The sequence below is a fragment of the Fulmarus glacialis genome, unplaced genomic scaffold, assembly GCF_000690835.1.
Source record: "Fulmarus glacialis isolate BGI_N327 unplaced genomic scaffold, ASM69083v1 scaffold35137, whole genome shotgun sequence".
NCBI classification, from domain to species: Eukaryota; Metazoa; Chordata; class Aves; order Procellariiformes; family Procellariidae; genus Fulmarus; species Fulmarus glacialis.
Genome location: NW_009223164.1, coordinates 1 through 24,951, shown reverse-complemented (window position 1 = coordinate 24,951; position 24,951 = coordinate 1). Strand labels below are relative to the sequence as shown.

Here is a 24,951-nt window from a genome sequence, read left to right as displayed (position 1 = left end):
AGCAGGAACCTTGTCTCCAACTACAAAGAAATGAACAAGACAAAGTTAGAATTGTGTTATTTGAGAGATTTCTAACCAAGCGTACTATTACTTTTATCAGCCAGGAAAACAATTTTCCAGTAACTGTTCAGATGACTAAGATTACTAACAGCTTATTACTGCTTTTGTGGTTTGCAATACTCCAATTTTCAGAGTATCCAATACACTTTGGCAATTTAGATTTGCCTTCAAGATCTCTACCCCTACCTAACTTCAAAGAAAGAAGTTGTAAATCACTGGATTGTTTTTCTAATCACATGACTACCACTTGACAGAAAAGGGAAAACATTCTCAAGAAAAAGATATCAATTTCAGAATATGTATTTATACCAAAACCCTTAGCTAAGGTAAATCAAGTTTCCTTTTCAGAACAACTGTCCTGGAAAGTCTTCTGGTTGTTTTTTCTATGCCCAAAGTCAGTCTTCTGCTCTCCAATGATCAGGATGTTATCCACATTTACTTATTTAGAAACTACAAGAAGTTGTACTTTCCTTTTCTTTGGCACCAATTGTGAGAATAACATGCTTCTGCAAATCTGCTCTTTCAGTGTTATACTTTGAATACTGCCAGATGTTTCAGAGTTGGAAGTTAATTTCAGATCATTCACTAGCTTTATTTTTCAGTAATGCTACTCTATTAAATATACCACAATTCGTATCCCAGTTAAAATTTTTGCAGAACTCTATGCTATGTTTATCTTGTCATATATATTTCTACTTTGCAGCAGACAACACTGGAGAAAAACAAAAAACCAACCCACAAACAAACCAAAAACCTTCACCACCAAGTGTTTGAGACACTAAGGCAGCAGACTACACAAGTTAGCTGTATGCTCAAAGATGGCAGAGAGTCATGAAGTCAGTTGCTAGAGCTGCATGGCCAGTTTAGCTCCAGCATCTCTACCATCCCAAAATTAATTCTTCCACCTTCCTACTTTCTCTCATCTAGCTTTTCCTAGTTTTTAAGAAAAGAAATAAATCTCCACCATTTTGTGACTACTGCAAATAAATGGCTGCATGCAAATTAACTTGCTAAAGCATATTAATGAGAGTCACATTTCTGACTCATATGGGGAGGTTTCTACATTCTGCATATCAACATTGCTAATGAATGCATATCATCAAACTTATTCCTAACGTAATTTAGCACTGCAAGCATTCAAGTGTCAACTTCCTTTTTATTACAAAATAATGCAAAGAAACAAAGAATGGAGAATAACTAGCTAAAAAGAGCTGATCTTCTCAGTAGATGGACACTCTGTCCCTGCAGTAAAATTAAGACAAGCTGCAATTCCTGCAGGAACTGCTTATGCAACTAACAGCAATAATGTGCACATTAACACATAATACCATGAAAAACTCCGCAGTGGTGTTACAGCCTTAGGATGTACGACCACTATGGAACAAAATGCTGAAGAGGAGAATTAAGTGCTACTTCAAACATTAAGTAAATTTGCACCACGTGACTTTCTGTAAGGTCAAAGAAACCCCAACCATTAAAACCAGCAAAAGATTGCGTAGTTTTGCTTGTAGACTTAGAAGTGTGTTTTTAAGACTCTGTATACTAAGGGATCCAATAAATAGCCACAAATTCCCTTTTTGTATCATTATAGCATGTGAAAACTAATTTAAGCCACAATGCCCTTGAGCAGCAAGAGAAAATAGCATTAGACAAACAGTGACCTAGGCCAAAAATGGCAAAACTATTCAATATGCTCTCCTGATGTCATGAGGAGGTTTATATGCAGACATATAATAGCAGCTGGTTTTCAGATATCACTGAACAACAGGCTAATACCTCAGTGCAATGTGGTATAATGCCTGTCAATCTGCATAAACATTTTCAAAGTACTTAAAGCAGCTGGAAAACTACAGCCAACTCAAATACACTACCACATTTGACAACACTCTTAAAGACTTAATCACTCCGTAACACAAAAAAGAAACTGATAAAAAAAACATTCAAGTAATTGGACAGAACATACGGCAAAGTTTCCAAGTCATTTTCCAACCTACTTCTTCTGAACAGCTCTAAGTTATTCAAACTCAAACACAATATTCACAAGATCTAAAGTACTAGGAGAGACCCCTGTTCTAGTAGACTATTGATATTCAAGCATCAGTATTTCCATGAAAACTACTACTATCATTATCAATTGCCCGAATCACCAGAATTGAAGTGTTAAATTCATTATGATACTGCAACTTTCTAAGTTTATCTCAACAATTTAAGATAAGACACATTATTCACTCACCATCTCTGTTTAAGAAAGCTGTAGTAAAATATTCAAGGCATTTCCAATAGGCAGGAAAGCTGTGCATCAGGGTCAATTACAGAATTATTTTAAGCAGCTCTTTGCAAAATAAAAGCTATGACACTAAGTCATTTATAGTCTTGAATATACTTTCATGAGCATAACTGAAACTGAATATAGATAGGAAATCATCCTATGATAGATAGGAACCCACAGGAAATTTTTAGTGAGCAGTCTAGTGCAGATCTCATCTACAAGAAGGCTTTTTTTCCATACACTTTAACACAGGAAAGAAACTGGGGGTTTTGTTGCTTGGGGGGGAGGGGGGGGGGGGCTTTTTAAATTCAATTACGTTTCAGACCACAGAACCAGTAAAAGTATTACCCAAGGCTTGAAATACAAGAAATTAGAACGCGAATATATATTTGTGTGGCTCAAAGGGCTGCTACAGTCTAAATGGATACAATCCCATAGTTTTAAGTCTAAAATAAAAAGTCAGCTGCAGAAGTGTTTTCATCCATTATTTTAACCAAAGTTTTTAATCCTAAATAGTCACTTGATTTCTACAACAGCTCTAATAAGCTGCTTTCAAAACAGTCCAAATACATGTTCTTAAAGCATAGTTTAGCCAAATATGTAACTACTGATTAAAACAGCCCTTCTAACTATAAAATTGACTGCTGCTTAGAAGAGCGAGAGCAGGATTTGGTTCAAATCATCACAGCTTTATTCGTAGAATCCTTTTAGTCATGCACAGAATACTATTTCAGAATTTTAATACTGAACTGCAGCACACGATGAAGGAATCTATTTAAAAAACAACCTGGCCCCTATAAGGGGGTTAAAAAAACCCCAACCCATTGTATTTAACTGAGTCTATATCAAAGCAGACAATTTACAGTTACCACTCCTTGATAGAAATTGGAGTGGCATTTAGTTGCGATATTAATTTAAAGTTTACGTCAATTGTTTTAAACAAGCCATATGCCTTCACTGAAAATACAGACAATTTAATATCTGAAAACGCTGGGTTCTTCAGCCACCTATAAGTAACTAGCAATGTTATCTTGCAAAGATTCCCACCGATTATATCTAACACTCTAGCCTTTCTTCTCAAGTTCAAAGCTCCCCCCATTTTATCTTACTCCTTCCAGTGTTGCGGCAATGTTATAGATCAATTTCCACTCTCTATGCACAGACATTACATATATGTTCAATTTTAAGCACAGTACAACCCCACATATCAACAGAGCACATCCAGTAGTACAGGTGTGCATTTGAAGAAATGATTGCAGTTCCCCATGAAGGGGCTTCCTCATGACCAAGTCTTTAAAGGACAATCCAGCATACAGACTGCCCTATTCAATTTGCAAAGTTACCTTGAAATAGAAGATGACTGAAGTCTCCAAATCGACTTCAAATATAGAATATATTAAGCAATATTAGTCCCAATTTAATACTTGGCGGTGACCAAGTCCTGGACTGAAATGATCGACTTGCTACCCTGATACTTCATTTGGGCACTGATACCTCTTTTACTTTACCAGGTTCCCCCTTTTACTTCACCAGTTTCCAAGACAGCAGTAATACTTAACATTTATCTTCAGAATTCTGTCAGAATACAGCTTGAGACACTCACTGAAAGACCTCTACAGCCAAAATGCATTATTAGCGTGTTGTATGCTAGATCAGCCTGTAATTTAAGCAGCCCAGGAAGATGGGCAGAAGTGATGGGGCACATGTTCTTTGAACAATGAAGCTGGAGGGAAAATAAACTATTAAACCTGTGTGGATTTCGGTCCCTGTTGTATCTTCAGCTGCATCTGGGTATCAACAAAGAAATTCAGACTACAACAGGACTGTACTTATCTTTCAAGCCTCAAACAATATTCTAGATCTTCTAATCAAAATTGTTGGTGACGGCAGGCTCAGGAAGCAATATTAACTTTACCCCCAAAAAGCAACTATGATATACAGGAGTCCTCAAAACAAAACTACTACTTTAAATGTGTACTTTGAACACCGTTATCAGCTCTGTTAACTGCCTCTGATCCCTCCCACAACTGAAGACTTGCTAAGGGGAGGTTTACAGACAGGTACATTATAAAAAGTGAAAAGTTTTGCTTCCTTTTTATGTTAATATACATGTTACAGGAACAATTCATCTTCTTAGCAAAGAAAGTGATCTGTTTGCAAAAAGCCCATCTAAGTGATCACAGTAAAACGGAAGTAATTTTTCCTGTAGAAGTCAGAATGGTTCTTCGTATACTTTCCTATTTATGTTTATCATTAACCAAAGCTAGTGTCGACCTATATCTGCTATCAGCTGGTTAGGGTTGGAACAGGACTTTTGCAATAAAGATTAGCAATACAGCTCTAAACTATTCTGCCACTGTTGTCTGATTTTGTAACTTTTTTTAGACAAGTTCTGAAGAACTGAGATACTTTTTCAACATATGGTTGAACGATTTGGGAACACAAACAACAGTTCCTGAAAGTGAGTAAAAACATCCCCAAAACAACTTCCATAAAACACCAAATGGAGAGGGGGAAAAAAAAAAAGGTGTAAAATTGCAAAAAAACTTCTGCCCTTTTAAGTGTCTTAATCGATTAAGGTTCGCTGTTGAAACATCCCATGTATTTTTATTTTTAAGACATTATAGTCTTTCTCCTGCTTTATTAGGATGCTCTAATTTCATCAGGTTAGGGTAGAAATACTATCAAAATTCAACAGATGTAACTTACCACGCTGCTATTAAAACATCTCTGATACAAAATACACCATGCATGTTTTTTTACCATCAAAAGGAAAAAGGAGTAAGTATTAATTCTTTTGCCAAAAAAACATTAAGTGTTAGCAACTATTTTCTTTAACTGTTTCAACATTACATATTATTATGGGTACAGTTATTTAAACCACTTTTCCTAATGAGATCTTTAGTCTCTTAACAAGTCAGTTATTTCAAAGTCCCCTCTCTTGCCCAAAAATAAGTTTCTTATCCTCTAAATTAGAGGACACACCATTGTGTGAATATTTACTAATAAACTGAGGCAACTGAAACTTCCTACATGAAGCATCAGTATCACCATAAGGTTTAATTGAAATGAGTAGGCTTAAATAACATATATGGGATGCTATATACTTTGATCAACCAGAGCTGAACGCTGTGGGACAGTAATAGTTAAAACTTACAACTGAACATGAATGGACTGCTTCTATTTAGACATATAGCTGTTGCAGCACAATTGTTTTTTATATTAAACTTCCTTAACACAAACTCAGTTTAGCTCCTCTTCCCCCCTTGCATGCATACAATCTAGTCTTCCTGTTGTGTTTGATTTCCTTAAACCACCAGAAACTTAATTTTTTCTTCCGTAATAATGGGGTTTAAGTATTTAACACTTCCTGTACAGGGTATAATAAAATGCTACCAAAAATCAAAAGCTCTACAAAACAGGAAGATTGAGTCCATCTACACTTTCATACAAGGCCAAGAGTGTCAAACTGTCAAAATTAGAAGAGTGACTATGAAATATATTTTAAGTCTGAGTTTCCACTCCAAACCAGTAAGATAAATTTATTTTCCAACAAGACGAAGATTATAATAGCACTAGTCCATTCCGTTTTAACCATACTAGTAAAACAGCATTTGCTTTTACTGCCAAGATGACAGAACAATACATTTGAATACATTCATCCTTTGCATTTAGAATGCACACTACAGATTAGATAACGTTCATGAAATAGCCTTCTCTATCATACACCGTTCTGCATTCTAGACAGACAGAAAATATCCATGGAGCCTACTATGCAGCGTATGCGGAAGTGCAATCCTACCCTAAGAACTGTTAAGAGGTAGAAGTTAAAAAAGAATTCAGACAAAACACTTACACATATTGCATTCTTATCAATGAAAACCAGAAGTACAGAAAAAGCTTAGCTTTCTGGGAACAAGATATTTTAAGGTCAGAACTGAGGGTTATATTGAGAAAACCTGATATACTGTATTAAACAGTACATAAGACTTGAATTATTCCTATTTTATTTCTTCTCATTCTGTAAAAACATACTTCTAAGTGTCATTCTCTCTGAAGAGGGCACCAGAACATTAAATAAGATGTGCCGATGGACAGGTACCCTGTCTGTAAGTCTGCACTTATTTCTAATCTGAATTTGTCTAGCTTTAGCTTTTAATCAGTGGATCTATTTATATCACTATCTTCTACATTGAAAACCCTTGTGATCAGCCTATAAAAATATCTAATAGCACAAAGAACAAACTGGCAAGCTAAGCTTCAACTTTTGCCAGATCAGGTAGAGAACAACAACATCTTCACACCAAAGCTGTTCCCAAGTTAGGCTGCATTTGGGTAACACAAGAACAAACAATAAGAATTCTGGAAGTGCAGCGTAACTCGAAGTGCAGGTTTTCTTTAGGCTTAAAAAATGCTTGCTTTGCCAGAGTGATATGGTATTAACAGAACATTATCTTGATGTTCAAGCATTTTGTCCAGTACTATTTGTGCTTATACTAAAACCCTTCTGCAGTATCGGTTCTAGTAAGAGTATAGAACATCAGATATGTTCTGAATTCAAACAATTAAAACAGAATTAGTTTCACTATTTTTACTTAACAGTTTGGCAACTCTGGAGGAAAATACTACAAGAATTGGGAAAAAATTGGACATGTGTTTCATAAGTTTTCAAACGTGTGTTGGAAGTGACACAAGTTTAGGCTGTGTCCTCACTTGAACCTCACGTAACTCCAGACTTCAGTAGATTATGGAATGGAGTTTGGACTGTGTCTGGTTACCTCAAAACTGCCTGATGTGTTAAGAGTTTGACAGCCAAAATGCTCACTGAAGCCTACAGATTTATGCACTACTCGTACGTGTATTTATTAACCAGTGATGTTACTTCCACATTTTTTCTGGTTCAAAAGCAGTACTTCAAGGAAAAAGCAAAGTATGTGCTTAACCTTTAAAAACCAAACCCAACAACTTGCACTAGGTAAGAAAAAAAATAGTTGCAGTCAACTTTTTTCCATATCAAGAGATGCTCTCAGCAGTATGCTTTTAGGACAGTAGGTCAACATTCTGGACTTCAGTCTTACTCCATTCTTTTAATTTTTTTTTTTTCCAAACTCAATACTTTTTCCAAAAATGTAAACCTGCATCTCTAGCAATGAGTCTGAAAATCAATTCTAGTTTTTAGAAAAGTAACACAGGCACAAGGACCCAGATGTTTCAGAGTAAGATCTGCAACACTTATGTTTGTTGCTTATACTATCAGGGAGAACCTGTAGCTCTTCATAACCACACCAGAGTTTGACATAATTCACCTCAAGAATCATCCTTCCCAATCTTCTTCACCCCAAAATATATCTTCCCTTAATTCTAAGGCATCTATGCTTTACAAAGAGTCTTCAAGTGCTCTGCAGTTAGAATTAAAAAGCTTTGGAAAGTAGTTCTTGCATACTTTATGCCAGGTATAAACTTCAAACTAAGTCTTCTGGCATACACACTCCTTTAATAAGCAACAGCTTCTGGGAACTCTGTGTGTATTTTTAAGCTGTTGAGTACTTACAGATATAATAATGGATGACAAGAACCATCATTCAGCACTTCAGGGAAAAGAGGAACTACTGTGACTCCAGTTTGGTCACTTACAGATCGCAACAAATGAATATTCATTTATTAAATTACAGAAAGTCAGATATGCTGTATCTAGAATAGAACATTTCAGACAGGAAAATATAATGGAAATGAACAAAGCTCATTTCTGTTCCCAAATGTGCTTCTTTAAAAGTAAATGATTTGTGACCAGTTTACTCCAATTTGTCAGACTGGACTTCATACAAAACTTCTAAGAACTAAGGCAATGCTGGTTTAAGTTTCTCTTTAAAATGTTACTTTAACCAAGGCAAACAAAACCACAACTAAAACAAAGGACATATTTAATCTATTAAGATAGCCACTAGTGACAAATACAGAGTGCATCCTCCAATAAGTTTAAGCTTTTATAGCAGCACGATAATCCATTTTAAGACAGGCAAACTGAAGAGCCATTTGAGGACAGCATCTGGATTTTTTTCAGTTCATCAATTCTAAGAAACAAACAGTGCAGCTTAGTAACCCATATACACTACAGTTTGAGAACTACGCTCAGAGGTCTGCAAGCAAATTTAAGGCATACATCCTAAACCTGTAACCCCAACTTCATCCCAAAGAGTTCCTGTTGATTGTACAGTATCTTTTCCACCATCTCTGCTTAAGTGGACATGGAAGGAAGCCTTCCTAACACATACAGTTAAGAAATTCATGTCTGCGGAGTCTCTGAGCAAACACGGACTACGGTATCTGCTAGTACACCTGCAAAGTGTTAGCGTAGCATTTATGCTGTATTTGTTAGCTACTGGGCATAAGAACCAGCAATGGCTCATCAAGTGTTCTGCAGTATCTGTATGCACACTGATCCCCAAGAGACACACAAGACAGTAAGTTATCTACCACTTGAGGGATAATCTAATTCAGGTTACTCCATACTTACTGCAAGGTGACAATGCAGACCTGCAGTTTCCCCCTATTACTTCAAGTCAAATAATCTGTTTCCTCTCTTGACACATCAATTAAAAAAAGTATCTTTCAGAAGCTTCATTTTAGAAGGCCATAAGGCAGACTGAATATTCTATCTAATGAACACAGTCAAACTCTACAAATAGCCTAAGGAGCCAGAATAAAAAGTAATAATATAAACCATTATTGCACTGTCTTTGGGTTATGCTAAGCCGACCAGGTTATCTTTAATGGGTTCAAAACTACTGAAAATACCAAATGATTTTGGAAATGGTTCAATGCTACTTATTCTCAGGGAACTCTTGCAATGTAAAGAGGCAAATACATTCTCCCACTTACCCCGAACTGCAATACCAATCTACCAGTTCCTACAACAAAGAGTTATCTCTGTGTCAGACCCACATATAGCTATTTCAAATTAACAAAGCTATTATAGCATTAAATACAACTATTTTGTAATGGAAGACCTGTAGAAAGTTGTTCAAAATTAGGTATCAGCATAGGGGAGAAACCTATCACCTGGCTATTTATGCCGCTCAGTTGAAAGATACTTGCCTGGACACACAAATGTCACTGGCACTTTGCCTAGAATTCCATACCCAGATATGTATCCTAGTATGAAGTGCTCTATCACTTCCCTACATGGTCATCTTTTTGCAAACACCATGTCAAAGGCCATCGCAGTACTCTTACACTTGAGGCACAGGCATGCACAGAGTCTCTCTCACCTCGAGGTCTTGACACTAACGCTGGTACATAGTGTATTGCTCTTCTCTACTTGCTCGGTAGCTTTTCTGAATTTGATTACAATTAAAATTTCGTAATTGTCTATCTATCTACAAGTTAGAATTTATTGTTTCAGTATCAGAGTCCATATTACACTGAAGCACTTATTTCTGTATTAAACATCCACATGATTTCCACGTAACTACCTTCACTTTCTTATATTTGTCAATATAAGAAAAATATGATGAGTGCTTAAGACTAGCTTGGGACTGTTTGACCCACCAGTTTGAGTATTTTAACCAGCATGAGCTTCTAAAGTCAGTCAACAAGCTACACCACCTATCTTAAAGGACAGTCAAAAAAGTTGGACAATTTTTGTTTCTCTACACAAGCATATTAGCTTTTAAGTTTGTCCTTTTCCAAAAAAAAAAAACAAACCAACCACAATAACAAAACACAAAAACCAAAACTCAGTTCTACAAATGTTGGACTATCAGACACTGTTCTACAAGCAGATTTTAAAATAATGCAATAGTAACCTTATAAAAAATAGGATACTACGTTTGTTAAAGACAGCCTAGTGTTACAGGTATGCTAGTCAGCAGTTTATTTCCAATTCATTTCCCTCCTTCAGACACAGACCTTTTAAAGAGGTGGCACAAGCAATTGATTTTATTGATACTGACAATATACAGCAAGGTAAGCAAAAGCCCACACATCCCCCAGGTGTTTCACATACAGAAAAATACAAAGTTAAATTTGTAAGATGAAAATGCAATCTCTACCTCTTCCGAAATTGCAAAGAATCAAGCAGAAAATTTTCTGTGCTCTAGACACCTGGCAGAGCAGCAAAATCCAGCGTTTTTCCTTAGTGAGATACCCCAAACCAGTAAAAAACACTTAGTCATCAACTTGCAATTCTACTAATACTGTTTTAAAGTACCAAAAAACACAATCCCAACGTATTCCTATCATATAAACTGCTTCCAAAACTACCATTCTATTGCTAACATTTAGAAACAGGATAAAGATTTAGACTAGACATCTACTGCAGAATCTGTAATTTATACAGTTCTGTTTGCCTCAAAAGGACGCAGAAAACATCAGCTGCTGAAACAAAATCTCATCGCAGAACTCAAGGATTTGACTGTACAATGCAGTAATAGTGAGTCAAAACAGCAGAGTAAGTGACAAGGTATCATAATTCACCCTTCATTTCAGCTATCAGCACTTTGTATTTGTACTTGTTTGTCACCAGCAGATGCTAAGAGGAAACTACCTTCAGCCTTCATGAGATTCACACTCTGAATTACCCTAGCCAGGGCTGCTGTAGCTGAATCATCCTATGCACAAAACGGAGGCTCAGCAAATGTTAAAGTTTCTCAAGGAATGAAAGCTGGGCAGACAGCCAACATCAACTTCATTTTGAGTGCATACTCTCTCTGCCTGCTAATTAAAATAGGAGGATAGTCAAATTTAAGGGTATATATTTATCTCCTCTTGAGACAGCTACCACCTCTAAAAGCAAAGTGACACTTGTCGAAAGAAACTTTGATGTACACCCTAAATTGTTCCCAAAGGAACAATCACTCAGTTAACAGTTGATAATGACCTACAAAACATGAGTATGCAATCACTCCTGACATTTAACAAGAACCACCTAGTTTTATCTGGGAAGGAACAGGAAACATTAAAGTCACTGACAAGTCCAGTTTAGAGAAAAAAGTTATTGGTATGGCATTATCACCAAAATGAAGGAGTTTTACCTATAAGTATACGATAGTTCTGTTTTTGCACTCCTTCCAAATAAAGATCCACCTTTTAGGGCAAATCTAAGTTACTAGAAAGCTTGATGCAAAAGTCCAATCTTTTAAATGGTACTTCAAATGCTTACACCGGAGAAATAGGAAGCTCTACTTTGTATAGTTATCTCTATTTGCAGTCTCCTATACAGCAACAGGCGAAAGAAGCAATAAAGAACTATGAAAGATGAGAAAATGACATCACATGCTAGTCATACTAGCTGAGAGGACAGAGGAAGACATTTGCGAAGAGAAGTTGAAAGGCACTGCTATTACAACTCTAAGACTTAGTTGGAAAAAAACTTCAGATGAAATTATCTTTCCTTAGATGAAGAACAGAGCATGACTAAAAAAAAAAATCTCTGCATCCCAGAACCTAAGGAAACTGAACACATTTAAAAGCAAGGAAAAGAGTATTTTGTGATAGAAAACAGACAAGTTAAGACACTGAAACCAGACCTTAGAAAATAAAATTTTAGAGTCCTGACAAGTGTTAAAACCTGTACTCCCATTAAGATGCATTGCTTTTAGACCTACCAATTAAACTAAGTGGCAATTTGAAAAACAATCCCCTCAGTGCAAATGCACATTTAAGGTAATTACAGATGAACAGAAGCAAGATTGTTCGTAAGAGAAGCATATTCTTAGGCGTCTTTGAAAACTCCCCCCAGGGCCTCAAATCATTAAGACAAGGCCCCCACAATTTTACAATAATATGCTAATACATGTATGTACTACATAAATGAGTCTTACCTGCCACTTCCACAATATCACCTGGGACAATGTCTCTTGCTTTAATCCTCTGTACACTTTTTCGGTCTTGTCGATATACTTTACCCATTTCTGGTTCATATTCTTTAAGAGCTTCAATAGCATTTTCAGCATTTCTTTCCTAAAAGAGCAAAAATACGTAATTTTAAAAGCCCTCAAGGAAAAATACGTATGTCAGATCTGATTTTTCAAATGCATTATCATAGGAATACTACTGACTCAGCTCAGCTACATTTATTAATACAGAAAATTATGCGACCCCCTCCCCTTATGAGGTTGCTGACTGGAAATCATTACAACATAATTCAGATATTAGTGGGCATTTAGAACCTACAAGTTGTTTACTCAAACCCTGCAGCACTTCCCATCAAGAAAATTCACTGTGTTTTGTTACAGGGAGGGCACACAGAGTTCTATGTAACATATGGATGCTTTTTGACATAAAAAAAAGCACCAAACAAATTTAAGACTCAGGGATATAGTCTTGTCTCAGCTGTACCTCACCAGCTGGAGCAGCTGACTCAGACCGGAGTGGACTAGCACTACTGAATTTCACTTACTGATAGAAATCAAACAGACTAGAAACTTCCCCAGAGCCTCTTAACAGTTCACCAACTTAGATGAATCCCCACACATGACAACCTTTTTATTTCCATTAACACTAGCACAACAGCTTTCCTATCCAAGTGCAGTTCTCTCAGCTAAGCACTACCAGAGATTGAGATCAATATAATGATGCCACCTAGATAAAAGATAACATAGGAAACCAACAGCTTATCAGTACTCCTTCTCTAGCTCTTTGAGAAGTAACTTATTTTCCATTTTCCAGCCTATTGACAAGTACAAATGTCATGTAGTCCTGATGATTATAGATAATGGTAAAAGTACACATAGTTTTTAGAATGTCTGCGCTTCAAATATATACCAGCCTTTCCAGATAATAAAAACTTCCTCCTGCATGTGTCAAAGCAGAAACCTAAACTTCAGAAATTCAAAGGCTGAGGTACTAGGTACTTCCACATAACAATGCAGCTGAAAATCAGCATTACCAAAACTACCTTGAAGGACCAATGTTTACATGGCACAGCTCAGTGCCAGGCAATGCAGAGATACCAGCGCAGACCTATAAACCTATAATTAATAATAGCCTCATATTCCACCAGGCAAATTAATTCTGCTCCTCAGCACAATAATGCTGATACTGCTTTTCTGTGCATTAACTAAGAGTTAACATTAGGCAAAACCTTAAAGGTACAAAAGAAAGTCCCACAAATGGAAGGTTAGTTAAATGGAACTTTTCCTTCAAAAAGGAGAAGTAAGAAAGAATTAAACAAGATTCAGCTAGGACAGCCAGCTCAGTGTGTTAGGCTCTATCTTTTTGTTCCCAGTTTGCTTGAAGCTATGGTAGTTAGACTATCTTGCCAACCACTGAAGTACTAGCAGATGGCACTTTGGGAAAAGGGCACGTGAGAGGAAAGGTTGAGGAGGGCAGAGCTAAGGCAATGACTCAGTGGCTCACATCTAGTACCTGCAGAAACAGATACATTTATGGGTGGAGACTGGGTACTGTGACTTATTTTCCATGTCCATTAAAACAAGGGAATGAGTCATTTAATCTGTACAGCAATTCTGTTTCACAATTAAGTTCACTGCATGGAGAGAGAGAGAGAGAGAATTCTTTGCACACTATCATGTCTGAAAAAAATTGGTTATTTCCTACAACAGGGTATACAACTACACAAGAAAATCCCCGAACTATACAGATAGCTTTACATTTCATACTTACAGTTACTACTACTACTACATGCAGAATTCTAACTCAAAGTTTCAAGTTAAAGATTAATTCTTGCACACTTGCTTTATGAAGATTTGAATAGAAAATGACACTTAAGGGGGCAATGCTATCATCCCTTGATTGACATTACCTCTTCCCTCCATACCAGCGCTAGCAGTTGCACAGCAAGCTAGATACTGCTAAAAATTGAATTTTTTGAGGGTTAGTCTTCAACCAGCTTACTTGTCCTAGCACAAAACAGAGCACAGGAATGTGCAGCAATGCCACTCAATGCCAATTCTGGTGGCTTCCAGTGTGTAGGCTCCTCTCTAACATGTTTTAACCTGTTAATAGGGCCTATCCTCTTAGTTTTTGTTGTTATTTTGGGCACTTTTGGGTTGTTTGGTTTTTTTGTGTTTTTTTGGTTTTTTTAAGCATGAAACCTAATTTGCTAAAATAGCAAGTAATTATGTCACATTAACACCACCCCTTTAAAAAAAAACACAACACACAACCACTAAAAAAAGCCTTACAAAGAACTTAAGTTACCCTAAAAATCCTAGATTACTTTTTATCTGCAGAAAAACAATTCTAATAAAACGTGCTCTGTCTGAAGTGATCAAATTAGTAAACTAAGTTACATGAATAATTTTGTTCTGGCATCTCAAGAAGTGTTAGAATATGTTACTGCCAATACGATTTATAAAAAGCCATCTAATTAATCTCACAGCTGATAACGTAGGAAAAAATTCATGGTATTTAGATGTTGTTTCCAGAAGAAACTTCTGCCTTTTGACAGACATGCAGTTTTTAGATGTACACTTAATAGGTACTACAGTAATTGAATAGGAAGAACTAATACTGTATTAAATATATTAATAAATGTACAAAAACATAGCATTTGTCTCAAAAGGAAACAGACAAGAAACTAGGTTACGAGTGTTTCATCCTTTGTTCCTCAGTTGGGACAAAACCCCTTTTTTTGCAAGCCAATCCAATTGATTGTTTCTTAGCTTTGCAAGATTTGATTTATTTCCTGAATTCAGGCCTGCATTCTGGACTGCCTAGTTCATGTGTTCACCAGTCTGTGGCCAAACACACTGATGGCCATTTTGCTTTTTGGCAGTACTTCTGAAGCTTTCATTTTACCTGTAAGTCAAGACTTTCTGTCCAGAAGTTTTATGGTATGTTGACTCTCAGGAATCTAAAGTTAGCAACACATATTACTTGCATTGTATGAAGCTCCTGACACTACACTGTACAGTCTTTCCTCTTAAAGAAAAAAAACCCAAAACATTTGTGATTTGATGTTGCAAAAATATCTGCATACCTGCCACACTCCCACAATTGCATTGGCTACTAATATAAGCAAGATTACAAAAGGCTCTACAAATGCTGTGATTGTTTCTTCACCTTCTTCAAACCAGGCCAGGACCTGTAAGAGAAACACAATGATTTAAATTACTGATTTACACAAACACCTTGCAAACTTAAGATCCAGTAAATTTCAGCTTGAGGTTCAACTGCTTAGACTTGAGCCATTTTTGGAACCTCTCAATCTTCCAAGGTGTAGTTTTGTAGCTCATGAATGAGTTGGCAATATGCAATGGAAAAGGAGAAAAAGGATCTTTACTAAAGTAGTACAAAGTTCATGCCCAAGGCTGCTCTTCTGTTAAAGGGGCAAGCTATTTATTTGGGAAACATATTGCTATTTTCGCTTCACAAATGAAAGCAGAAGTTGTGACAACAGCTATGGCAGTGAAAAGTTTCAAAAAATTTTTCATTACTGCCTAAACCAGGATGCAGATCGATTAGTTTGACTACTTAGAACACTAAAACTTTACCAGAATCTGAATTTTAACCCATTGTTCTTTAGCAATAACTTAAGAGACACAAATGAAAACAGCTTTACACGTTTTCTGTAAGTAGCTATGAAAAATAAGCATCTACTTATTTAAATACAAGTAAGTGTCTTATTGAAGCATCTAAGTGAATTGTATAGTTACATGTGAAGTTGAATTCTGACCTGAGTAGCTGATAAAACTCAAAGTAAAACTGGATTTTTAAAAGTAAAGCAACTTGAGGACTTGCACAAAAGGCTCCACATAGGTTTTATTTTAATTCACATGGTTTATAATCACACTATAGTTTGGGGCTTCTGCCATTCACTTGACTTGAATGGGTATATATCAGGGCCTCTGCAGAGTTCTGTCGTTACTGAAGAAAAGTCAAGCTAACATGACCAGAGAGGAAGAGCTTTTTCGTCAACATGTTGAGCAACAGGAAGCCTGGAAAGTGACAGTAAATAGGAACAACGTGTTGAGATAATTAGGGCTGGTAGTCAGGCAACAGCACTCTGAATCACTACAAGACTGCAGCGAGCAAACCGTTACTAAAGCAAGGGCCATAATTCCACCAACACGCTGCTCAGAGCTATTGCTCAATTGTGAAACACTCCAAGATGTTAAAAGGCAGGAGCAGCAGCATGAAAGCCTCAAGCAGAAAACAGACTGTCAAGCAAATTCAACGCAACAACAAATTTTATTACAAAGGATAAATTTATAAGATCCAGGTTATGATTAATAAGACTGAAACATTCCAACTGGCAATACAACATTTTGAGGGTCTATGTAATCCCTCTGAAGAAGAGATTTAGTTAGGACCTCGTACGCTCTCTACATCTCGGTATTTCTTCCCTCCTCCCACACCACTAATCTCCAATCCCCAGTAACAACAACTGCCATTTGACCTGCTAGAGCAGTCATACAGTTGACATTGTAATCTTCACTCCACGCATTACCTCTTACATCATGAATAGCTTTTACTCTGCATCAGCACTGCTGCCTCCAGTGGAGCTACAGAAACTGCTAATGGTACATTCCCAGTTTTCTTAGCATATACAAGGTCACACACTGCCATCAGAAAAGCTGCTTAGTATCTGTTTCTTCCCTTCCTTTATTGGAATTCTGTAGAGCCCGTTTTGCTTCCAAAGCAGCAAGTACATCCAATTATTTTGTGATGTTCTGAACACAGCAGGCACCTACAAGGTTAACTGGAATAAAACATCTGCTTTACACAATGCTAAACCATGATCTTTTCAGACTGAAGACCACGTGTGCTGTAAAATAACATTGAGAAAGCCTGCAACTTTAAGAGGTAAGGGAAGTAGCTACAAGGAGAGCAAGATCCAAGTATGTCAAGGAGAACCAAAATTAAGTTTTCAAGGGATCTTTTCTTTCAGTAAGCCATTATTTCTAAAAGAGCAGATGAACTCAAATTAGAGATCCTGACAGTACAGATACGATGTTTTAGATCTTCACTGTTGTTTTTTTGGCAAAATTATCAATCTGTGACCAGATTAAAATAAAGTATCTAGTTAATCCTGAAAGCCAACAACACACAAAAGTCTCCACACAATTACTAACAGTGGAACAATCTACGCTTTAGTTCTAGAACGTTTTATAGACATATAAATAACAGAATACATTGCGAGTTCTTGGTTTTGTTACAGCAGACTATAGCTATATTAATACTCCATTTAGGACACTCATGATACACAACACATTGCTGTAACAGATCAGGTTTATTATTTTATAGTAGCCTGAAGTAAAAACAAAACCACAGTAAAAACCAAAGAGAAAGTAGAACAAGGAATACAAGTATTTAGGCGTTTCTAGTAACAACAGGTTATGTGCTGAAGCCTGGTTAGAGACTAGACAATTCTTGTCCAAGGCATTGAGCCCTTGTCAAAAAGGTTCCACTAGCACAATTTTAAGACCTTGGAGAGGTTTACAATGAGAGACCTTTTAGTTTACTACTACTCAGAAGGGCCCCACAATATTTCAGCCCTAATCACTTTAAGACTCACATGCAGAACAGCTTAATTTCCAGGTCATTGATCTCCAATGTACTGTTGGGGCAGTATGGTCAATAAGTAGAATTACTATGTATTTAAGAAACTTAAAAGAGTAGGAAAAAGAGTAAGATAATTGCAAGTCTGAAAATATAAGGGAAATTAATAGCAAGACATAGAAGTCCCATATCAACAGCCAACATAAGCAGCTTAAAGGACAACTTTCATTCAGTGTTATTTGCTTTAGGTCTGCTAGAGCAATGGCTTGCAGAAGCCTATTTTAACCAAAGCCTTATGGGATGGACCTGCAGGACACTAAGCCAAAAAATATACAGTGATAGGCAAATAGCACTTTAGTTTCATGGTTATTTATAAAAAGGGGGCAGAGGTACAATGCAGAAGTTAGCCAGCAATGAAGTGACTACTGATGAAAACAGCTAGAAGAACAGAAGTATACCTACAGCTTTTTGCATTTCTACAAGTTAAGTATCTCTGTTTTGTAAGGTAAGTTATGGAGGCAAGTTGTCTCAGCTGACTATTTATCATTAAGTAACAAAACCAGAATTAGAGTCAATAATGGACTATTCAAGATAGAATTCTGTTGCCCAGCACACTGCACCCGCTTACCACTAACAGAGGAAAAGCAAACAGTTTGTTGTCAGCAACCTAACAAGGTTTTTTGTTTGTTTTTCATTTTGACAATGGAAACTTCGAAGCAAGCTGGGAGAGTACGATCTCATCCTAACAAAAAGAAGCCCTGGACTAATTAAAACAGGTCATGTAAAACTATGGACTGCTTTTAAGACAGCTTTCTTCTCACAGGATATTGTGAATTAAGATTTAGTGTATTTTGGACAGTGTACTAACTACTGCTCAGAAAACCCCCTTTTAGTGATTTTTCTTTTCAATACAAATTAGCTTAAAATTAAGCAGATGCAAACTATTTTAGTCGTCCTGATACTTCTTCCATGTCAGTTATACTGAACACCAGACTAAAGAAAAACTTCCTGATTTTAGTTCCATTATTCAGCAGAGATTTTTTTTTTTTTTGCTACCCAAGGAGGTGGATGTAGGATCTTGACCACAAATACAAGTACAAAATTAAGAATTTTGCTGGGTTAGCAGATTGTAAGCACCCATCAGATATGCTAGTCTGTATTTCTGAGAATAAACCCATTCCCGTGATTAGTGTAGCAATAAGGAAAAAAATAAAGATATATAGCACCCACAGTTTAATTTCTACAAAGTGAAATGGAATCACAATTGCCTCTCACAGTTTATTCACCCCTAACCATCAGTTGGTATCTCGGGTGCTACTGAGTAATCTGAGTTTAGCTAAAAGCATGCCAGTGTAATGTGCTACAGCAATCCTTATCTTGTGCCACATACTCACTGCTACTGACCTTAACAGGTAGCTTTTGGGGTGATTTCAGGGCAAAGCCTGCAACATTTTTACTGGCACATCTTTTTTACTCCAAGAGTAGCTTTGCTCACCTTTTAACACAGATTAGGCTGTATACATGCTAATTTACAGGCTATAATAACCTCTGGACTAAATCACAATATATTGTTTTAATCTAAACATGGATATCCGCTAGTAGAAAACATTCCCAGAACATTAATTTCTAAGTCAGCTTAGGAATCAAAGAAATAATTGGGGGAAGGAAAAAAAAAAAGCAAAGAAAAAAGAGGAATGCTCTTAGGATGCTGTATTTAACGATCTTTGTAATACTTAAGTTTTTGGTAGAGTTTATAGTCTATGTTGCATCTTGTAGAAGAAAATTCACTGTAAGTGTGATGCAAAGATAAGACTGCATGGTTAAGCATATATCACTGTTTAAAGCATATATACTTTACCGAAGAATTATTATAGATCAGATACACAGGTAACATCTTGCAACTTGTCAAAGTCATTTATACGGCAAACAAAGCTGTTCTTTTATGTAAATACTGTAGATTTGAGTACATGCTCCAGAAGCAGCAAGAATTAAAAGCCATAGCTCATGGAAAATTAAACATCCTCTTGCTTGCACCTAGAAAGCCAGGCTACGAAGGCCCTTGAACTGCTGAGATACACTCTACAGGTTTATTTCTGCATAGGCTTCACAGATTCAACACAACACCAAGACAAAGTCCAAGCCTATGTGTAGATCCATTTACTCACCATCAAAAATTATTTATATTGTTTCTCTGCAAAAGCCATACTTAAGGTCAATAAAAATACTGAAGAAACAGTGTAAGAATTTATGCTGTTACTAACTAGGCACATCTGTAACACCAGTTCCAACTTGGAATGTAGGACATAGTATCTACAGCCAACAAACAGGCAGCATATGACCCCTACAATCAGCCAGGGTGACACAGATTCAGCTGTTAGTCTGATTTATTTTACTGACACATACCTGACAAGGGGTGTGGAAGTAGAGGACACAAAAGGCACTTTGAACACAGAAGTTTATATTGTATGTAAGAGGGGATGTTTCTGCACAAAAATGTAATGCAGATCTCAATGTTAATGATGGCTGTTTCTGTGCAGTCAGTCATAATAGTAAGAATCTAATATGATTTATGATCACAATTACCAGAAAAGCTTCCACGACACAAAACAATAATCTATATACCTCGAAATCCATTCTCTCATACCTGAATCTTCAACATTTTTTTTTTAAATTGATGATGTACAGCTGGTAAAGAACACTGCTACATTCACTGCCCTAACAGCACCTATGCCTTTCCTGAAAGCACACATGTATCTGCTGCCACTAGCACAAAGTACATACTCCATTTGATCACCAGAAAAACCGAATTCAAATTAGAGTAAGTTTTCAGTGACACACTAAAAAAACTCTTAAAAAAAATTAAGTCAGTGCTATATATTCATGCCCAATTCCAACACTAGTAACTCAAAAGACTTGCGGGCTTTTGGGGTCATTTGTTCTTAAGTCCTTGGTAAGCCATTTTTTCCCATCCCTTGTCACTCAAAGGAAACTACTTATTTGAGCATCTTGTTGAAAACTCCCTTTGAGACATACACCAGGCCTTGAAGTCTTCAGTTGAAAGTTATTTCAAACAGCAGCCATTATCCAGCCTTCTCTTGGTACACTTGTCCTACTTTCTAATCAAGTGCTACATTTTACAGTCTATCAAACAATAAACCATAGTAAAAAGCAGTCATTGAAGTGAGAATCAGCACTTCCCTAAGTTCCACAGTATGATCCTGTGGGATCTGACACTGCCCCCAAGAAAGCCGGAAGTCTTGATTCATTAAAGAGCAGCTCTCAACAGTATTACTCAACATCCAAAACCAACGCAAATTTAACTGACTCCATTTTAAGTCTAATTATCCATTTCAAGATCTCTAAGGTACCGAAGTTTTGCATGCCTTGCAACAGTATGAATGGAAAAACTGAATTTCTAAGGCTTGTAAAAGATAGCATTATAAACACACTGATAGAGTGACTTAGCATAATTTGTAATCTCACCATTATGTATAATTCCAGTTTTTAATGTAGTATCTTCAAGTGTTCTCATGGAACAATTACTGTCCACAAGCCTAACACAGCTACGTACTGTATTCAAACATTTTCAGGAACACCAAAATTTAGGTGATGTTAATTACATCCAATTTTTGCAGCAATACAGTCTTTATATCAACATACTCAACAGTTCTTTACAGCTGCTACAGAATTCTCTAATATGCTTTCATCAAGTGTTAAAACCTAAGAAAAACAGGCAACAGATGATCACCTTCTGAGCAGGGAAAAAGCAAGAAACAAACACAAAGGGGAAGTGCTTTTAAAGTACCAAAATTGTAATATATCTAGTTTTTTCTTTTACATTTCATCAAAAAGAGAAAATCTTTACTACTAACATCAGTTTATAGTGGGTATCTGTAACTCCTAAATAGGAGACAGAAAAGGCAGAGCAGTAGCCCAAGGTCATATACCATGCTAGTTGCACAGAAGCTGGGAACCCAGATCTATCCCATACTCCATTAGACTACAGTCTCCTCTTAATTAGATAGCAAAATTAAGCTTACTGAAAAAAGAAACTGAATCCAGTTACTAATCAAATTTTCAAAGAGGACTTGGCAGTGTATGCTATATAACCTCTGTCAGTCTGGTATCATACTTGCTCAGATTCAGCAATGAAAGCTTAGAAGTTTGGTGAATTTGATTTTTCACTTACTTGGTTATAATAAAAACAAATAGTGTACCTTGGCATGAAAGGCTAACAAACTTCTGTACTGTCATTTATCTCATGAAATGAGAGAAACATTCCTGACTTTTCAGGAACAAAAATACATCCCCTTCTCACCCTCCGGGAGGGGAAAATGGAAAACGAGGGGAAAAAAAAAGCTTTTGAATGACCTGTTCATTCAATTTTCTGTAGCCAGCCTGATTTCCTCCCCAGGAAACAGAAGAGTGAGTAAGGCACATTTGTCTCCGTGGTCAAGATCAATGCCACCCATCATTCCTCAGCCAGGAACGGTATATGCATACCAAAACCCAAAGCACTTTGAAAGGTGTCAGTGTGGGGAGAGCTGAAGCCTCTCTTGGTGGCGGATCAGCAACAGTATCTACAGCAGCAGCCGCAACAGGGCAACCCTTCCCCCATCAAGCGGAACAGCTTCAGAGGACGTTCTCCTTTGGCCATCCTAATTAGCTTGCCCTTAGCTAAAGTGTCACCACAATTTCCACTCCTCCCCCCCCCCCCCCCCCCCGCCAAGAGCTGCATTTTTCATTTTAAAGTAGTTAATTACAACCCCAGGGCAAAGTGTACTACGAACTTTTACTCCTACCTAAACAATTTAATATTCTGCACACTTTTGTTTCTGTTGTCCAGCTCCAAGACACACAGCCTTCATCTTCCTTCTATACTTAGCCTTTGCTCAGTTTTTCAGTTTTTCAGCAAACACATACCCTTTACACATTATGTAAAAACATTGCCTAAACATGCTTTTTAAAAAAAAAAAAAAGATGTTAAAAGTGGTGTTCTTCTTGTAATCCTGTATGCAAAGCAAGATGTCCATTTAATGACTAGACTATCCAAAGGTCAGTTACCAAATTTGGTCAACAATGGTGCCATCACAGCCGTCATCATTCTTGTCACTGTCAAAAGCAACAACTGTCACCTTGCTATTATCAGGAAGGGAAGGCAACTGGAATATTCGCCATGTAAATTCTATTTACAGTCTGCATTGCATCCAAAAATGTCTTCCAATGATTATACATTGAGCTTGATAACGATTAACTCAAAGGCAAGAAGAACATCCAGTTAAACACTTACTCAAGGTTAGCCTTCAAAGCCAACAAAACCATTGGGAAATCCCACCTCAAATAAGCAAACTGAGTTGAATGAGAAGCACTTTTTATAATACCTGTCTAGTGTAGTTACGTACTTATGACTCATGCAATGAAAGATTCCCTGAAATTTTGTTTTCTAGCATACAGAAATCTCTTCACAAGGCAACTAATGTAAGAGAGAGCAATTTACTTCACATCTTAGACTTCTTCCTTTTGAGAAAAAGAATAACCTCAGTATGTACAGTTTCTATACATTGAAACATCTGTCATTCTGCGATACCGAAGCCTAAGAAATAAAAAAAAAAAAAAAATCATACTTACAAAAGATATGCAAGCTGCCAGCAACAAAATTCTAACTAGTAAGTCTTCAAATTGTTCAATCACAAGTTCGAGTAAGGTTTTTCCTGCAATATGTAGTAAAGCCATTTAGTTATGCACGTCAAAAAAATGATGAATTATCAACAAGAATTAGCAGAAGATTTCATGAACATGCTTACCTTCCTCAGCCGGTAACTCTGTCAGTGGAAGATTTTGCCAGGAAGCATGTCAAAGGGAAGAAATCATTGAAGAAACACATTAGAGCATTATAAGGCATCCACCAGATATTGTTTCTGAATTGCACACTCAACTGGGTTGGATTTGACAGACACACTGAAGGCCCCATTAAGGTGGCTCTTTTCATTAGAGCATCTGAATAGGCCCGACAGTTTTGCACTTTAAGATACATACAGGTTAGCCGGAATGTGCTAAGGGTTATAATTCAGCCAAGTCATCACTCCAGCCAGCTGTGGGACTTCTGCTGTTGCTGCACACAAAGGGTCAAAGGCTCAAAATGCTTTTCAAACGCTTTCGACAAAGGGTTTCCTCCACATTCACTTAAAAAAACCCCAAACCACCAAAATTGGTTCAAAATATTTCAAATTCTTTCCTCCATTTTAAGGTTATTTTCTTATTTCTGCTCTCCCTTTTATTTCCCTGCAACTAGATTTAGTAATTCAAGAGGCACAAAAGCGGTGTTAAAGCTAAAAAAAACCCCCACCGTATCATCTTCTCATAGCTTTTCATTTTTGCACAACGGCATGGGAGTTCAGGAGGGACTAGGAAGGCCAAGCAGTAAGGATTAAAAAAAAGAAACACCTTATCGGCTGAATTCTGTGCCCCGACTCGAGAGAAGAATGTAAAATAAGGGACAGAAAGGCATTGAAAAGCAGGGAAAAAATGAAGGTCAAGACGGACAAAAAAAACCAAACAAAAACCAAAAAAAGCAACCCACAGTGCTTCATTTCAGAATGGAAGAAGATTTCCCACCGTTAAGGTGAAAGGAAACGGAGGTGACATCCTCCTTCCCAAAGCAGCCCTGTGAGCTTGGGGTATGAAAGAAACCCACGAGGTGGAGTTCAAGTCAGCCATCTTCTCTCCCTCGCTCCTATTCCGGGTCCTGTAAGAGATGCCGGCTTTGCAAATACACACACGTTAGGCCTTGAAAACAGGGCCCCGAGAAGCACGAGCGAAAAAGAGAAAGCGGTGGAAAAGGGAGCAGAGAGAGGGGGGAGACGACGAGTGCCAGCGACAGCATCCCCGCGGCGGAGGGAGGCGGGCGGCGTGGGGCCGCTTCACCTACCGTTGGAGCCCCATTTCTCCTTCAGCTTCTTGACTTGCTCCAAGCTGAGCCCGGTGCTTTCGTTGACGCCGAAATAAGCCAAAACTTCCTCCACAGTCTTTGTGTGCGCGTTCTCCATGGCTGGGGCAGGGAGCAGCAAATGGTGCCTCGCCTCTTCCTCCTCCTCCTCCTCAGCGGCGGCGGGCGCGGCGGCGAGCCCCCTCCTCAGCCCCTCGGTCTCTCCCCCACC

General features: G+C 37.3%; 1 protein-coding gene across 1 annotated transcript in view; it reads right to left on the bottom strand.

The window, feature by feature from the left end:
- LOC104079624 (sarcoplasmic/endoplasmic reticulum calcium ATPase 2-like) overlaps positions 1–24,945 on the bottom strand; it is a 44,166-nt gene extending 19,221 nt beyond the window's left edge. Inside the window, 6 exon segments of the mRNA XM_009581711.1 lie at positions 2–20; positions 12,151–12,289; positions 15,273–15,377; positions 23,423–23,505; positions 23,599–23,616; positions 24,723–24,945. Of these exon segments, the coding sequence (XP_009580006.1) occupies positions 2–20; positions 12,151–12,289; positions 15,273–15,377; positions 23,423–23,505; positions 23,599–23,616; positions 24,723–24,840 (482 nt within the window). The 5' untranslated portion in view covers positions 24,841–24,945.
- Between the last annotated feature and the right edge of the window lie 6 nt (positions 24,946–24,951).